Source organism: Empidonax traillii, unplaced genomic scaffold, assembly GCF_003031625.1.
Source record: "Empidonax traillii isolate 1590-97213 ecotype Southwest subspecies unplaced genomic scaffold, ASM303162v1 scaffold532:size433792, whole genome shotgun sequence".
Taxonomy (NCBI): Eukaryota; Metazoa; Chordata; class Aves; order Passeriformes; family Tyrannidae; genus Empidonax; species Empidonax traillii.
In genome coordinates, this window is record NW_020955725.1 from 216,558 (window position 1) to 228,647 (window position 12,090).

The 12,090-nt window shown below is 62.6% G+C and overlaps 2 protein-coding genes across 3 annotated transcripts in view; one reads left to right on the top strand and one right to left on the bottom strand.

Moving 5' to 3' along the window:
• Positions 1-874, bottom strand: part of PPIP5K1 (diphosphoinositol pentakisphosphate kinase 1) — a 46,259-nt gene extending 45,385 nt beyond the window's left edge. Inside the window, exon 1 of one of the 2 annotated variants that reach the window (XM_027897176.1) lies at positions 765-874. The gene's annotated coding sequence lies outside the window, so the exon portion shown is untranslated. The remainder of the gene's footprint in view (positions 1-764) is intronic. The other variant, XM_027897175.1, reaches the window with a different exon arrangement.
• CKMT1A (creatine kinase, mitochondrial 1A) lies at positions 212-9,935 on the top strand. Its single transcript, XM_027897186.1, has 9 exons — positions 212-902; positions 6,102-6,300; positions 6,667-6,762; positions 6,879-7,100; positions 7,619-7,704; positions 8,611-8,734; positions 8,882-9,016; positions 9,344-9,469; positions 9,685-9,935. The coding sequence occupies exons 1-9, from the start codon at positions 754-756 to the stop codon at positions 9,799-9,801; spliced, it is 1,254 nt and encodes a 417-aa protein (XP_027752987.1). The 5' UTR covers positions 212-753; the 3' UTR covers positions 9,802-9,935.
• The last annotated feature ends 2,155 nt before the right edge of the window (positions 9,936-12,090 follow it).

Consider the following 12,090-nt stretch of genomic DNA (forward strand, 5'->3'; position numbering starts at 1 on the left):
GGGCCGGCCGGGACGCGGGCGGACGCGGCGTGGCGGCCCCTGGCGGCGGCGGCGGGAGCTGCTGCAGTGCCGGGCGCGCCGCACGCACGTGGGCGCGGGCCCCGCGCCGGGTCCGCGCTGTAACGGCAACCGCGCGGCTGCACCGAGCGGGACGCGCGGCCCTACCGGGCTGGGCGCGCGGCTCTACCGAGCAGCCGTTTCCCTTGTGCCGGAGGGGCCCGGCGGTGCGCCAGCACCTCCCGTCCCGCGGGGTCTGCGGCGGCGAACGCGGTGCGCTCTCTGCCCCGCCGGTGCGGTCCCGCGGTGCGGCGGGCACAGAGCACTGCGGGAGGGCCGGTGACCTCCGAGAACCGGCCCCCGGCCCCGCGACCCATCGAGGGCCGCATCCCGTAGAGAAGCAGAGTCCGCCGCTCCCGGCTTCAGGTGCACAAACTTTCACCCGGCTCCCCTCGCCCGCCACGGAGCGCGGCGCGGGGATCCGGGGCGTGGGTCTCGGTGAGAAGCCGGCCCGGCACGAAGCAACTGCCCCTCCGGCGCTGTCCCGCGCGCGGTGCTGAAAGCGCCGGCGGCTCCGGTGGGGCGGGGCGGGGCGGGGCAGCCGAGCAGGTGGCGGTGCTGCCCGGCCCCCCCGTGCCCAGCCGGCTCCCCGCCCCCCCGCTCTCCCCGTCGTCGCTCCCGTTCCCATTCCTATTCCCGTTCCTATTCCCCTCACGTCCGCCGCCCGCTCCGGCGCGCTCGCTCCGCCGCTCCGCCATGGCCAGCACCTTCGCCCGCGCTCTCTCCGCTCGCCGCTCCACCGGCCTCCTGGCCATGGTGGGCGCCGGTTCCCTCGCCGCCGGCTTTCTGCTCGCCCGGGACTCGATCAGCGCGGGCGACCGTCAGCGTCGGCGATACCCGCCCAGGTAATGTGCGCGGGCGGCGAGGGCGCACGGGCGGGGGGCGGCGGGCGGCGGACGGTCCCTGCGGCACCAGCACCGGGAAGGGCGCCGGGGCCGCCCCTCGGCTCCAGCCGGGGCGGCGAGTCCCGAAGCAGCTCGTGGAGGCGGCACGGCGGACGCTGCTCATCTATGGTGGGGAGGACCGGGAGGCCCGTGAACCGAGTCCGCTCCGGCCCCGGGGCTCCGGGCGGCGAGCGGGGGGACCGGGCGGCGGCGGGGCTCGGCCGTGTTGGACAGAGCCGCCCCGCCGCGGGCTGACGGTCACCGGCGCCGCGGGCCCCGTCGTCCCCGCGCACAAGGGCACCGGCCCCACCACGTCCCGGGCACGGTCCCGCAGGGGCCGGGGGCGCGGGTCCCGGCTCCCCGGGGCTCGTGGGGGCTGCCGCGGGCCCCCTTCGCGGGCCCCGTGCGGACAGGGGCCGTGAGGGCTGCAGGGGCCGCCCCGGGCGCATCCCCGCGTCCGAGGCGTGACCGTGGGAGCTGCAGTCGGGGCTGGGAGCCCCGGAGCTACCGGCGGCCCTGGGTGGTCCCGGAGCACCGGAACAAGCCGCTGCAACCCGAGACATGCGGGAGAGGGAGGGGGGAAAGTGCCTGGCAGCGGGGCTGGGGGTCACAGGGGGACTTCCCGGGATGACAGGGACGAGGGCTGTTGGAGAGACGGGCCAGCCTGGGGGGCAGCAGTGCTGGAACAGCCAGCACCAGCGGGGATGTACCAAAAGCAGCCAGGAGAGACTTTGTCAATGTCTTGGTAGGAATAGGATGGACCAAAGGGTCCATTTTGTCCTCCTGGTGGCATACCCAAGAGCTCTGACTGTGGGAGCTGGTGTCGAAGCAGCCTCCAGGCACTGGCGGCAGCTCCTGGCCCGACCTCATCTGGCTGTACCAGCCTTCCCACATGCCTGCTTTCGGGACAGGGACTCCTTTATTGAAAGGAAAAGCTTTGCTGGCAGGTCCTTGCCCTTCCCTCTCTGGACCAGTTTTTAAAGGGAGAACTGGAGGGGCCTGCGAGTGCTGAGGAGGCCACCCCAACCTGTGAGTGAATTTTGGATGACAATGAGCCTGAGATGTGCAAGTGGGACTTCTGGGAGAAGGGCACAGATTTGAGCCAGGCCAGGCAGGCACATGAACAGCCACAGCCTGGCTTAGAGGTGCTTTTGAGGTAATTCTGGCTCTGCAAGAGCCCTAGCCCTATTTGCACGCCTGGTGCCTGATCCCTTAAGCCAGATAATCACAGCTGCAGCACAGTTCTAAGGTTCAAGCTTCAGATCAGGAGGTCTCACATCACCCCCCTCCAAACTGCTCCTTGCTAAGGACTGCCCCAGGGAGCCCAGATAGGCCTGGGAGGGCCAGGTGCTCAGCATTCCCCTGGCTCTGCTCACCATCGCTTGCCGTGGCAATAAGGAAGCAGAGCTCGGAGTGGCAGAGGCTGGTCCTGCCCGGTGCCTGTGCCGCCAGCTCCAAAGAGCACAGCCCTCCATGCTGAGCATGAAGGGCCAAGGCACCAGATGGGACTGGAGGCAGGAACTGCCTGTGCTTCACAAGGACTGGACAGGGTAGGAACGGGGCCAGGGCTGGGAGGGAAGAGCTGGACATGGCAGCCACTGGCCAGTCCTTCTGCCTCACACTGGCACCAGCTGTTTGGCCTAGCATATATCAGTCAGGCCAGGAACATAATAAGGACTGGGTGTTCCTCCACATCCCAAGGCCAGCAGAGGCTGCACAGGGAAGGAGCAGGATGGGAAGGAGGCAGCATGTTGCTGCTCTGAACACCATCAGCTGCTGCCATCCTGCACCAAATGCCGACAGAGCGATGTGTCGCGGCGCTGCATTGCAGGCTGGGAGCTCTGTGCGTGTGGAGTGCTGGCAGGCAGCTGGTGCTGGTGCTCCAGTGTGCTGAACTGGGCTATGGAAAGCCAGGGATGGAAAGGGAGAGAGCTCAAAGAATGACAAAGGCTGGATGTTATCGATTATTCACCTCCCAAGGGGAGTGTGTTTTCCAGCTTTACGAACTACTGCAGAGCCACAGACATCAGGTCAGGAGGGGATGAAATCAAGGTGGGGATACGGTCGAGAAGCTCTAAAATGAGCCTCCTGGGGGATTCTGTTCAGCTGGGAATGGTTTTGTGACAATGCTGACACTTGAAAAGAGCCTGAACAGAGCCTTAGGGATGAGCCACAGCACCTCCCTCTGCAGGAGCAAGCCAACTTGCCTGGGGATTCTGCCTAGTCTTTAGGTTAAAAAAAGAGAGATACTGGCAGCAGCCCTAAGGAGTTTGAGCGACACCCCACAGCCTCCTGTCAGAGGCACTGCAGTATGAATGGCTACGCTGAGAGGGCACAGGCATTCCCCCTTGAGGAAATATGGGCACCAATTGCCTGCTGCCAGGCAGGTCCTATGCCAGGCATAGCACCGTGTTTGGGCGGTTACGCTGGGGCTCCCCACCAGAGCGTCTCCACACAAAGCCCAAGCCCCCTCCTCCCTGCGTAAACAAACCTCATGCTCAGCTGCCTGCAGCAACCTGCCAGCTCCTGACTCTGTACCGTCACACGGGGTCTGCTGCTTGCCCCATGTGCCCCCACACCTCTCCAGAGGCTGCGTGCAGCTGGCTACGAGCCCGTGATGCCAGGAAGGGCACTGGAGGCTGCCAGATTAGCGATGAAGAGCCATGGTGAGATGCAGGTGGCTGTCGCTTCCAGAGAGGCTGCCCAGTCAGTGGACAGGCTAATAATCCCTGCTGGGTGCTGAGCAGGTCTGCCCCGGGGTGAGACGCTTGCTCAAGGGCAGAGAGGGTTGCTGCTGCTGGCGGCTGCACCCCGAGGTCATGGGCAGGACAGCAGTGCTGAGGTGAGGGCAGGACAGCTCAGGCAGCAGCACTGAGTCGTGCTTCTGGCAGACATCCATGCTTCCAGCCTCTGCAGCCAGAGATGAGCCCACTCTACCACAGAACCATGAAATTGTGGAATCATGGAATTACTGAGGTTGGAAAAATCCTTTAAGATATCGCTTGGTGCTATGGCACTGGTAAAAAAATACGGTGCTGGAAGGGTCATAATTTTAAAACCAGCCTCGGGGACCAAAATCAAGGGACCGAGGCAGCCTAAGTAAGGCCAAGTGCAGCATCACCTTCATGCTTGTTACAGAGGACCTCTGGACACCCTGACCACACAGTGGGAATGCGGTGCCAGGCTCCAGCCTGGACAAAGCCTGGGCTCAGTGACTGGCATCCTCCCCTGCTGCCTCTGTGGCACCGTGGTGAGCACAGCAACAGGTGCTCAGGACCTTCACCCTGGCATCACCCAGCTGGTTCTGGAATCATCCAGCTGAGTTGGGGTGCTCTAGAAAGGCTGGGGAAAGGTTGCCCTGATTTACTGGCTGTGGTTTGGGGCTGTTCAGGGGAAGGTGCACTCTGACCAGGCACTCAGTCAGCACTGCAGCAGGCACAGCACCTGCAGACAGAGCCTGGAGTCTCAGGTTTTGGATGCTAACCGCCTCAGGGAATGTGTGGACGGCCATGGCAGACAGCATACTTCAACCCGCAGCACTATCCTGCCTACTGGGAGTAAGCTGGCCTCCCTTGGCAACCTCCGCTGTTCCTGGGCAGACTCTACTGTGTAGAAAGCACATCAGGTGGTCCTGGCATGCCTGGCAGCATGAGCCATGCTGGGGCAGTGGAGGAACCTGTCCAAGTGTCCCATTCTGATCAGCAAATGCTTTTTATGAGTGTGTCCCCCCTGGGGAGATGTGGATCAGCGGCCAGCAGATGGTAAGAGCAGGAGCAGTGGGGGAGACCAGGGTGAGCTGTGTCCTATACATGCCGCATCAGCCTTTGAGCTGGGGCATCTCACCAGGGCACAGGTCTGTGTGTGGGCTGGGAGCAGCCCTCAGCCCTGAGACAAGTTCTTGCCTGGAGCAAATGCCTCCTTGTGCTGGTCTTGGCAGGAGCTGCCAGTGCTTTTCTGCACAATACAGACAATGTGAGCCTTACCACCCTTTTTTTCTACTCAGTACAGGAAGCCACAAGCAGTAGCCAAGCCATGGGCAAAGGGCCAATGCACATTCCTTGGCCTGCGGGCGCAGGGGAGGCGGTGGTGGCAGCCACAGGGCTCTGCATTGCAGCATGGGGCCGGCACTGGCAGCCAGACCTGGTGCCCGGTGGGAGCACTCAGGAGTAGGAGCTGAGCACAGGAGAGTACCAGGACTTGGTGCTGGTGTCCAACAGTTGCTCCCATCAACCCAGTCCTGCGCTAGCCCAGGCACCCTTTCTCCCACATGGATCCCCCCCCAAGCTGTGTCTTCCCCAAAGCAGGCCTCTCTCAGAAGGGGAAACAGGTGTCCCCAGGGATGCAAGACCTCCTCCAGCCACCAGCCAGGTCTCCTGGGCTGATAAAGGCCACTCCTGCCCCACTAAGGCAAGCAAGGGCACCAGGTCCCAGCAGGAAAGATTTGGCCGAGACAAGCACTGGTGGGGTCCTGCCCTGCCAATCCCCTCCATGAGCACAGAACAAGCATAAAGCCTGTCTAAAGTGGGAATGAGGTCAGGGGACAGCCTCCCGCTAATCTGATTAGAGGAAAGCGTCCCCCTAATACAATAAACTGCGCCGGGGCCGTGCAGTTCCCACCGGTTGCGGATCGGGGTCAGCTGATCTCCTGCCCTGAAGCATCTGGGGGGGCAGAGGGACAGGAGCCTCAGGGGTCAGGCACGCCAGAGCCCCACAGGCTATGAGCCCTGCCTCCCTGACCCATTGCACTAGCAGACAGGGAGCAGGCCCCCTCCTTTTAGGCTGGTGTTGGGACAGCCCCAGGGAGGGCAAGGGGAGTGGAACCCCCACTCTGCTGCCCAGCTGCCCTGGTAGCTCAGCACGGGGCTGGATTGATATGGCCCCACTGCTCGCCTTTGGGGACCTTCTGCGTAGCTGATAAGGAGCCACTCCCTAATGACCAGTCCAGATTTGCTCCTGGACTCTTGTCCTGGTTCAGTGCCAACCTTCAGCTCAGGCTGCTCCCTGGCCTCACCCTGCAATGCCAGTAACTGCCTCCCTGCTCCTGGCTGATGTGGACAAGCAGAGCAGTGTTCCCACCTGCCCCACAGGTCTCTGAGGGGCACTGGCACAAGTGCCGGAGTCCCCTGGCCCTAAAGGATTCCTCTGTCTCTCCTCCCACAGTGCTGAGTACCCCGACCTGCGGAAGCACAACAACTGCATGGCCAGCAACCTGACACCAGCCATCTATGCCAGACTCTGTGACAAGGCAACCCCAAATGGCTGGACCTTGGACCAGTGCATTCAGACTGGTGTTGACAACCCTGGCCATCCCTTCATCAAGACTGTGGGTATTGTAGCTGGTGATGAAGAGACCTATGAGGTGAGTGGCAGCCAGAACCTTATCTGCAGCAGCCAGAGGAGTCCTGGTCCCCACAGTACACCCAGCAGCCTGGGGCATTACTGCCCACCTCATCCTGCCCAGCCTGAACAGCTATAAAGGCCCCGGCTGGTCCCCACATGTTCCTGTGGGACACAGGGCTCCTTTGGAGCAGCTGTTCCTTGAGTCCTGCAGCCTTCTGCCCCACTTGCCACATGGACTGCAGGACACACTGTTCCCCCAGCCACCTTCTGCAGCCCCACTGCTGCCATGTCCCCCATGCTGGCAGTGGGGCCATGCTGAGCTTATAGCAGGGGCTTTATGAAGTGCTGGGTCTGCAGTGCTGTGCATTGTCCTGCTTGCTTCCAGGTGTTTGCTGACCTGTTTGACCCCGTGATTCAGGAGCGGCACAATGGATACAACCCCCGCACCATGAAGCACACCACAGACCTGGACGCCAGCAAGGTGCGTGAGCTGGACAGCCATGCTGCACACAGGGGTCCTTTCCTGGGCCTCAGGAACAGGACCCTGCCAGCACCAGTGCTGCACCATAAACGCCTTGTGGCTCCTGTCTGTTCCAGATAAAGTTTGGCCAGTTTGATGAGCGCTACGTGCTCTCATCCCGGGTCCGGACTGGGCGCAGCATCCGTGGGTTGAGCCTGCCGCCGGCCTGCACCCGTGCCGAGCGGCGAGAGGTGGAGAAGGTGACCGTGGAAGCACTGAATGGCCTCACTGGGGACCTGGCAGGCCGGTACTACCGTCTCAGCGAGATGACTGAGAAGGAGCAACAGCAGCTCATTGATGTGAGTTGGTACAGCTCCCAACCAGCCTCCCTGGGTGCATGCAGAGCAGGACCCTTTCCCTGGCATTGCTTCTCTGGGAGGTTGTATCCTCTTTCCCGGCCCCCCGTCTTGTGGGACCAGGATCCCTGCCCTAGAGAATCTGCTCGACAGCACAGAGGGTGCTCACAGTGCTGCTCAGCCCTCCCAAGCCAGCTCTCTGAACACAGCCCCAGCAGCTCAGGGCCCGTTCTGACTCCTGCCCTGTGTCTCTGCCCATGTCCAGCGGAAGGCAGGCTTGTAGCACATGGCTGGTGCCCCACCAGCCCCCAGCACAGGGTCGGCTGTGCACCAGCAGCCTTCTGCCTTGCAGGCCAGGAAGGCAGGGGCTCCTGCCCATGGGTGCACTGCCTGGGAGAGCCACAGTGGATCGCCTCAGTGGCAGGCTGGGACCAGTAAGACAGGGAGCACTGGGACCAGTGAAGGTGCCCTGGCTCTAGCCATGTGGCCCTGGTGAGCCAATGCACTCTGCCTCCCTCCAGGATCACTTCCTCTTTGACAAGCCGGTGTCCCCGCTCCTGACAGCAGCAGGAATGGCCCGGGACTGGCCCGACGCCCGAGGGATCTGGTGAGGATCTGCCCCAGCACTGGGCAATCAGCAGAGTAGGGAGGGGGGGATGCTACCGCTCCATCTGTCTGTCTCAACCCTGCCACCATGTTTCCCATGTTCACTGCACCGCAGACTCCAGCACATGTGGCACCTGGATCGTGCCCACCCTGGGCTCTGTGGCCTCACCTGGGAACCCCTTGTGCATCACAGTCGGCAGCCAACTGCTCCCTACACAAACCACAGCATTGTCCTGGGAAGGGGGACTGTGGAACCAGCTGTCAATCCTCCCCACTCTCACCATCCAGCAGCACCTTGCACTCTAAGGCTGCTGTAATTGCTTCTGTTCCCTGGGCAATCCTCAGAGCTCCTCCTGGATCTCTGCACACTCTATGTGCCACCAAACCTACCCTGACGCAGTCACATCTTACTGCTCCCTCCCAGCATCTCTGTGCAGCCATGCAGCATCCCACGCTCCTGCAGAGCGACAGCCAGCACACGCATCCGCCCACACCACCCTCGCTGGCACTGTGCCTTTATATGGAAAACATCTCTACAGCACACGTGGTCCCCAGCTCCAGCTGCCCCTAACGCAGCCCCCCAGGGTACACTCCATGCCTCACAGGCCTCTTCTGCTGCCTGCATGGTGCAGGAGCCATGCTCCTGTCCCCAGCCCAAGGTGCTGGAGACAGCTCCCATCACTCACAGTGGCTCATGTGGATGGGCACTGGCCTGTCTCCAGGAGTGTCTCCTGGCTGCCCACCTTGCTGCCAGGCTGGGCTCCGGCAACGTGTTCCCCGCCACAGGCACAGGCGGCACACTGGAACCATAAGCAGCGCTGGCACCATGGTGGCAGAAGGGGCACAGCTGGGTGGGCACAGGGCCTCTGCAAGCCACCAGCACAGCTGAATGCTGCTCTGTCCCTAGGCACAACCACCAGAAGACCTTCTTGATCTGGATCAATGAGGAGGACCACACACGTGTCATCTCCATGGAGAAGGGAGGCAATATGAAGCGTGTCTTTGAGCGGTTCTGCCGGGGCCTGAAGGAGGTGAGCATCCAATAGCCGCTGCTGTGCTAGCCCCGTGGACAGGCAGAGAGGGGCAGGAAGGGCTGCTGCAGTGCAGGCCCTCTGTGCTCAGCCTTGGCTGGGCACCCCGTGGCCAGGGCTGAATGGCTGCCGGTACCTCTAACCCAGGTGGAGCGACTAATCCAGGAGCGAGGCTGGGAGTTCATGTGGAATGAGCGCCTGGGTTACATCCTGACCTGCCCCTCCAACCTGGGCACAGGGCTGCGAGCAGGTGTCCACATCAAGCTGCCACTGCTCAGCAAGGTATTACTATAGCCAGTTTTGTGGGGAGCCAGGCTAAGACTGTGGGGAGCTCAGCCACATAGGAGATGCAGGACTGCATGGGACCTGGCCCTGGACCTCGCTCAGGTTTCCTCAGGAGGCCCAGGGTCCAGCCCATGCCTGCATCCCTGGCTGAAGGAAGAGGCCCAGGTCTCAGGTGTCAGCCTGGGTCTGCTTAGGGCAGGGCTCTGTGTGGGGTTGGTGACCCACTAACAGGGTCCTCTGAGTGGCAGGGGGCTGTCCCAGGGAGCATTGACCCTGACTCCCCTGTTGGTCATGCTGAGCACCGACACTTTTTCGGGGCACCAGGATAGCCGCTTCCCTAAGATCCTGGAGAACCTCCGGCTACAGAAGCGTGGGACAGGTGGTGTGGACACTGCTGCCACAGGGAGCATCTTTGACATCTCCAACCTGGACCGGCTGGGGAAGTCAGAGGTGGGTGCCAGGCAGAGCTGGGGAGGGAGGTTCTGGAGCACATCTGCATGTTGGGCCCGTGGCACCCACGCAGCTCCAGGGCTGTATGCTGGGGCCAAAATGTGGGTGCTGGGGGTAGCAGTGCCTGCCCTGTGTGCAGTGGGGCTAACCAGTTGCCTTGCTGGTGTGGCTCTGAGGACAGTCCCTGAGTCATTGCATCTGTGTTCCTGGTGCAGGTGGAGCTGGTACAGCTGGTGATAGACGGTGTGAACTTCCTGATCGACTGTGAGCGGCGGCTGGAGAAGGGGCAGGACATCCGCATCCCTTCGCCGCTGCCGCAGTTCCGGCACTGAGTGGGACTGTGGCAGCGCCAGCCCTGTGGGACCCAGGTCCCCCTGTAGCTTGTGCGATCTCTGCGCCCAGCATGTTGCTGCATCCTGTTACCCACAACACACCAGGTCAGACCCCATAAACATGCGCTGCTGTACCCATGGCTCAGGCTCCTTCTTACCCCAGAGCATCCAGTACCCCACTGACTTCCAAGCACCCTGTCCCCCTGCAGAGGCACCACTGGGGTATGGCTTTCCTGTGCCTGTCCTGTGCAGCCCTCCCCAGGATGTCCCTGAACTACTGCTGCCCTGGGGAAAGGGTCTGAGGGACCAGTGGGGCTGCCCTGGCCCACCCAGGAGGTGCCTCAGCAGTGGCCTGGCACAGCTCACACACCCCTCACCTGCCCATGCTGCTGCAGGGTCCCTGTGGCTCTGCTTCACAGTTCCTGCAGGGGTTCTGCAACCAAGCCAGGTCCCACAGCTCCTCAGGACTCAGGAAGCAGGTAAGGGCCTCCAGGCTGTACAGAAAGAGGCTGTTAGCAGGCAAGGGCAGCCCTGCCAGCACCATTCTGGCTGCAGGGCCCAGCTTGAAGCCCAGCTGTGCCAGCACCGGCAGCTCCATTATGCTTACCTGCACCCCAGCTCGAGGCCAACCATGTGGCTCCTGTTGGCCAGGTTGCTGGCAACATGATGGCCCTGCATCAACCCCAGCTGCAGCAGCTGCCAGCTGTCCCCCAGCCCCCAGATCTGGGCAGGCAACAGGTGAGACTTGGCTCAGGCCCCTGGATGAAATCTGGGGCTCCAAGCCTGGGCTGAGGGTTCATGTGCAGGGCCATGGGTGGGTGTGCAGAGGTCCCAGACAGGGGCGAGGTGCAGGATCAGGGGGCTAGAATTGGACAGGGTGGGATTTTCCACTCAGGGAACAGAACATGCAGGGGTCCCAGCTCATGGGGTGCAGAGTTGAAACCCCCACCTGCCACGGGGTAAAGATGTGCTGTCTGGGCAGAGCAGCCTGTGTGGGGTCCTGGAGCTGGTATCCCACCTGCTGGGGTGTGAGACGCAGAAAGCAGCACAGTGGCAAGTGGGGCAGCAGCAGCGGGATGGCACGGAGGAAGCTGAGGGGCTAGGTGGGCATGACCCCGAGGGAGGGAGCCTGTAGCAGATGCCTGTCAATGGCAGCCTTCTGCTCCCATGTCAGGCGAGCACTCTGGGTCCACAGGGTAGCAAGGTTGTGGGGACAGAGCGCTGGACACAGCTATGGCGACACCACACAAGCCTGAGCCCACCTCAACAGGCGCCCCAGAGAACACCACCACACCCGTGCCTCACAGAGCTCAGGATCCAGGGGCACTTCAAGGTCTCCTTAGAGGTCATGGCTATTGCAGAGCCTCCTTGGGCTGGAGCTCCGCAGGGACAGGGCAGCGTGGGGCCAGGCTGGAGCTTCTGCGGGCAGTGGCGACACAGGGCAGTGTTTGGAGTTGGCCACACATGTGTGGTCAGTCCCAGCACCCCACGTTGCTTATACTCTCTCATTGGCCAGGAGGGCTGGTGGGAGCCTCTCAATGTCAGACACGGCCAAGAAGGGGATGAACTGCGTCAGGCTGACAAATGGCTGGGGAGTGAGATGGGGCAACCCATAGAGCAGCAGCATGGCCAGTGCCAGCAGCACCTCTTCCCCAGGCATGGGCAGCAGCACCTGTGAAGCTGTGTGAGCCCTAGCACAGGAAGGGCATGGCCCCAAGCAACAGGACAGGTCCAGTGCCACCCAGCTGTGTTCCAGGAGAGAACCCCATGGCATGAGTCACACATGCCTGAGAGAGGCTCTGCACCCACACACCCCATAGCATGGGCTCTGCATCCCTGCACGGGAGAGCTCTCTCTCAGGGAGGTGTTCCTGCAGACCGTGGCATTGAACTGGACAGGGTTATGCTCCCAGCAGGCCTGCGCCCATGTCGAGCCACACTCGCCTGCAATGAGGTACCAGGCAGCGTTGGCACAGGCAGCTCCCAGGTCCCGTGAGGGCTGTCCAGAGATCCAGGAGCTGTTGAAGAGGGTGCAGTAGAGGTAGATGGTGAAGTTGGAGACATCTGGCAGCCCAGGGACGCTGTCGTTGCACACAGCCTCCAGCCTGTAACCCAAGCTCGGCGCTGGCTCCGCCGCCTCGGACGGTGACAAGCTCGTGCATTATTGATGCAGGAACCCGGCACGAGCGGAGGCAGCAGGGTGCTGCCCGGGGCTTTGGGCGCCGCCCGGGGCTTTCGGCCCTGCCCGCCCCCGGCGCGGTGGGCAGCGCTCCCTGCCGGCCCCGAGGCC

Coding starts and splice junctions, on each gene's coding strand:
- CKMT1A (XM_027897186.1), top strand. CDS start 754: ATGGCCAGCACCTTCGCCCGCGCTCTCTCCGCTCGCCGCTCCACCGGC. Junction 903..6,101: donor CGTCGGCGATACCCGCCCAG/GTAATGTGCGCG, acceptor CTCCTCCCACAG/TGCTGAGTACCCCGACCTGC. Junction 6,301..6,666: donor GTGATGAAGAGACCTATGAG/GTGAGTGGCAGC, acceptor GCTTGCTTCCAG/GTGTTTGCTGACCTGTTTGA.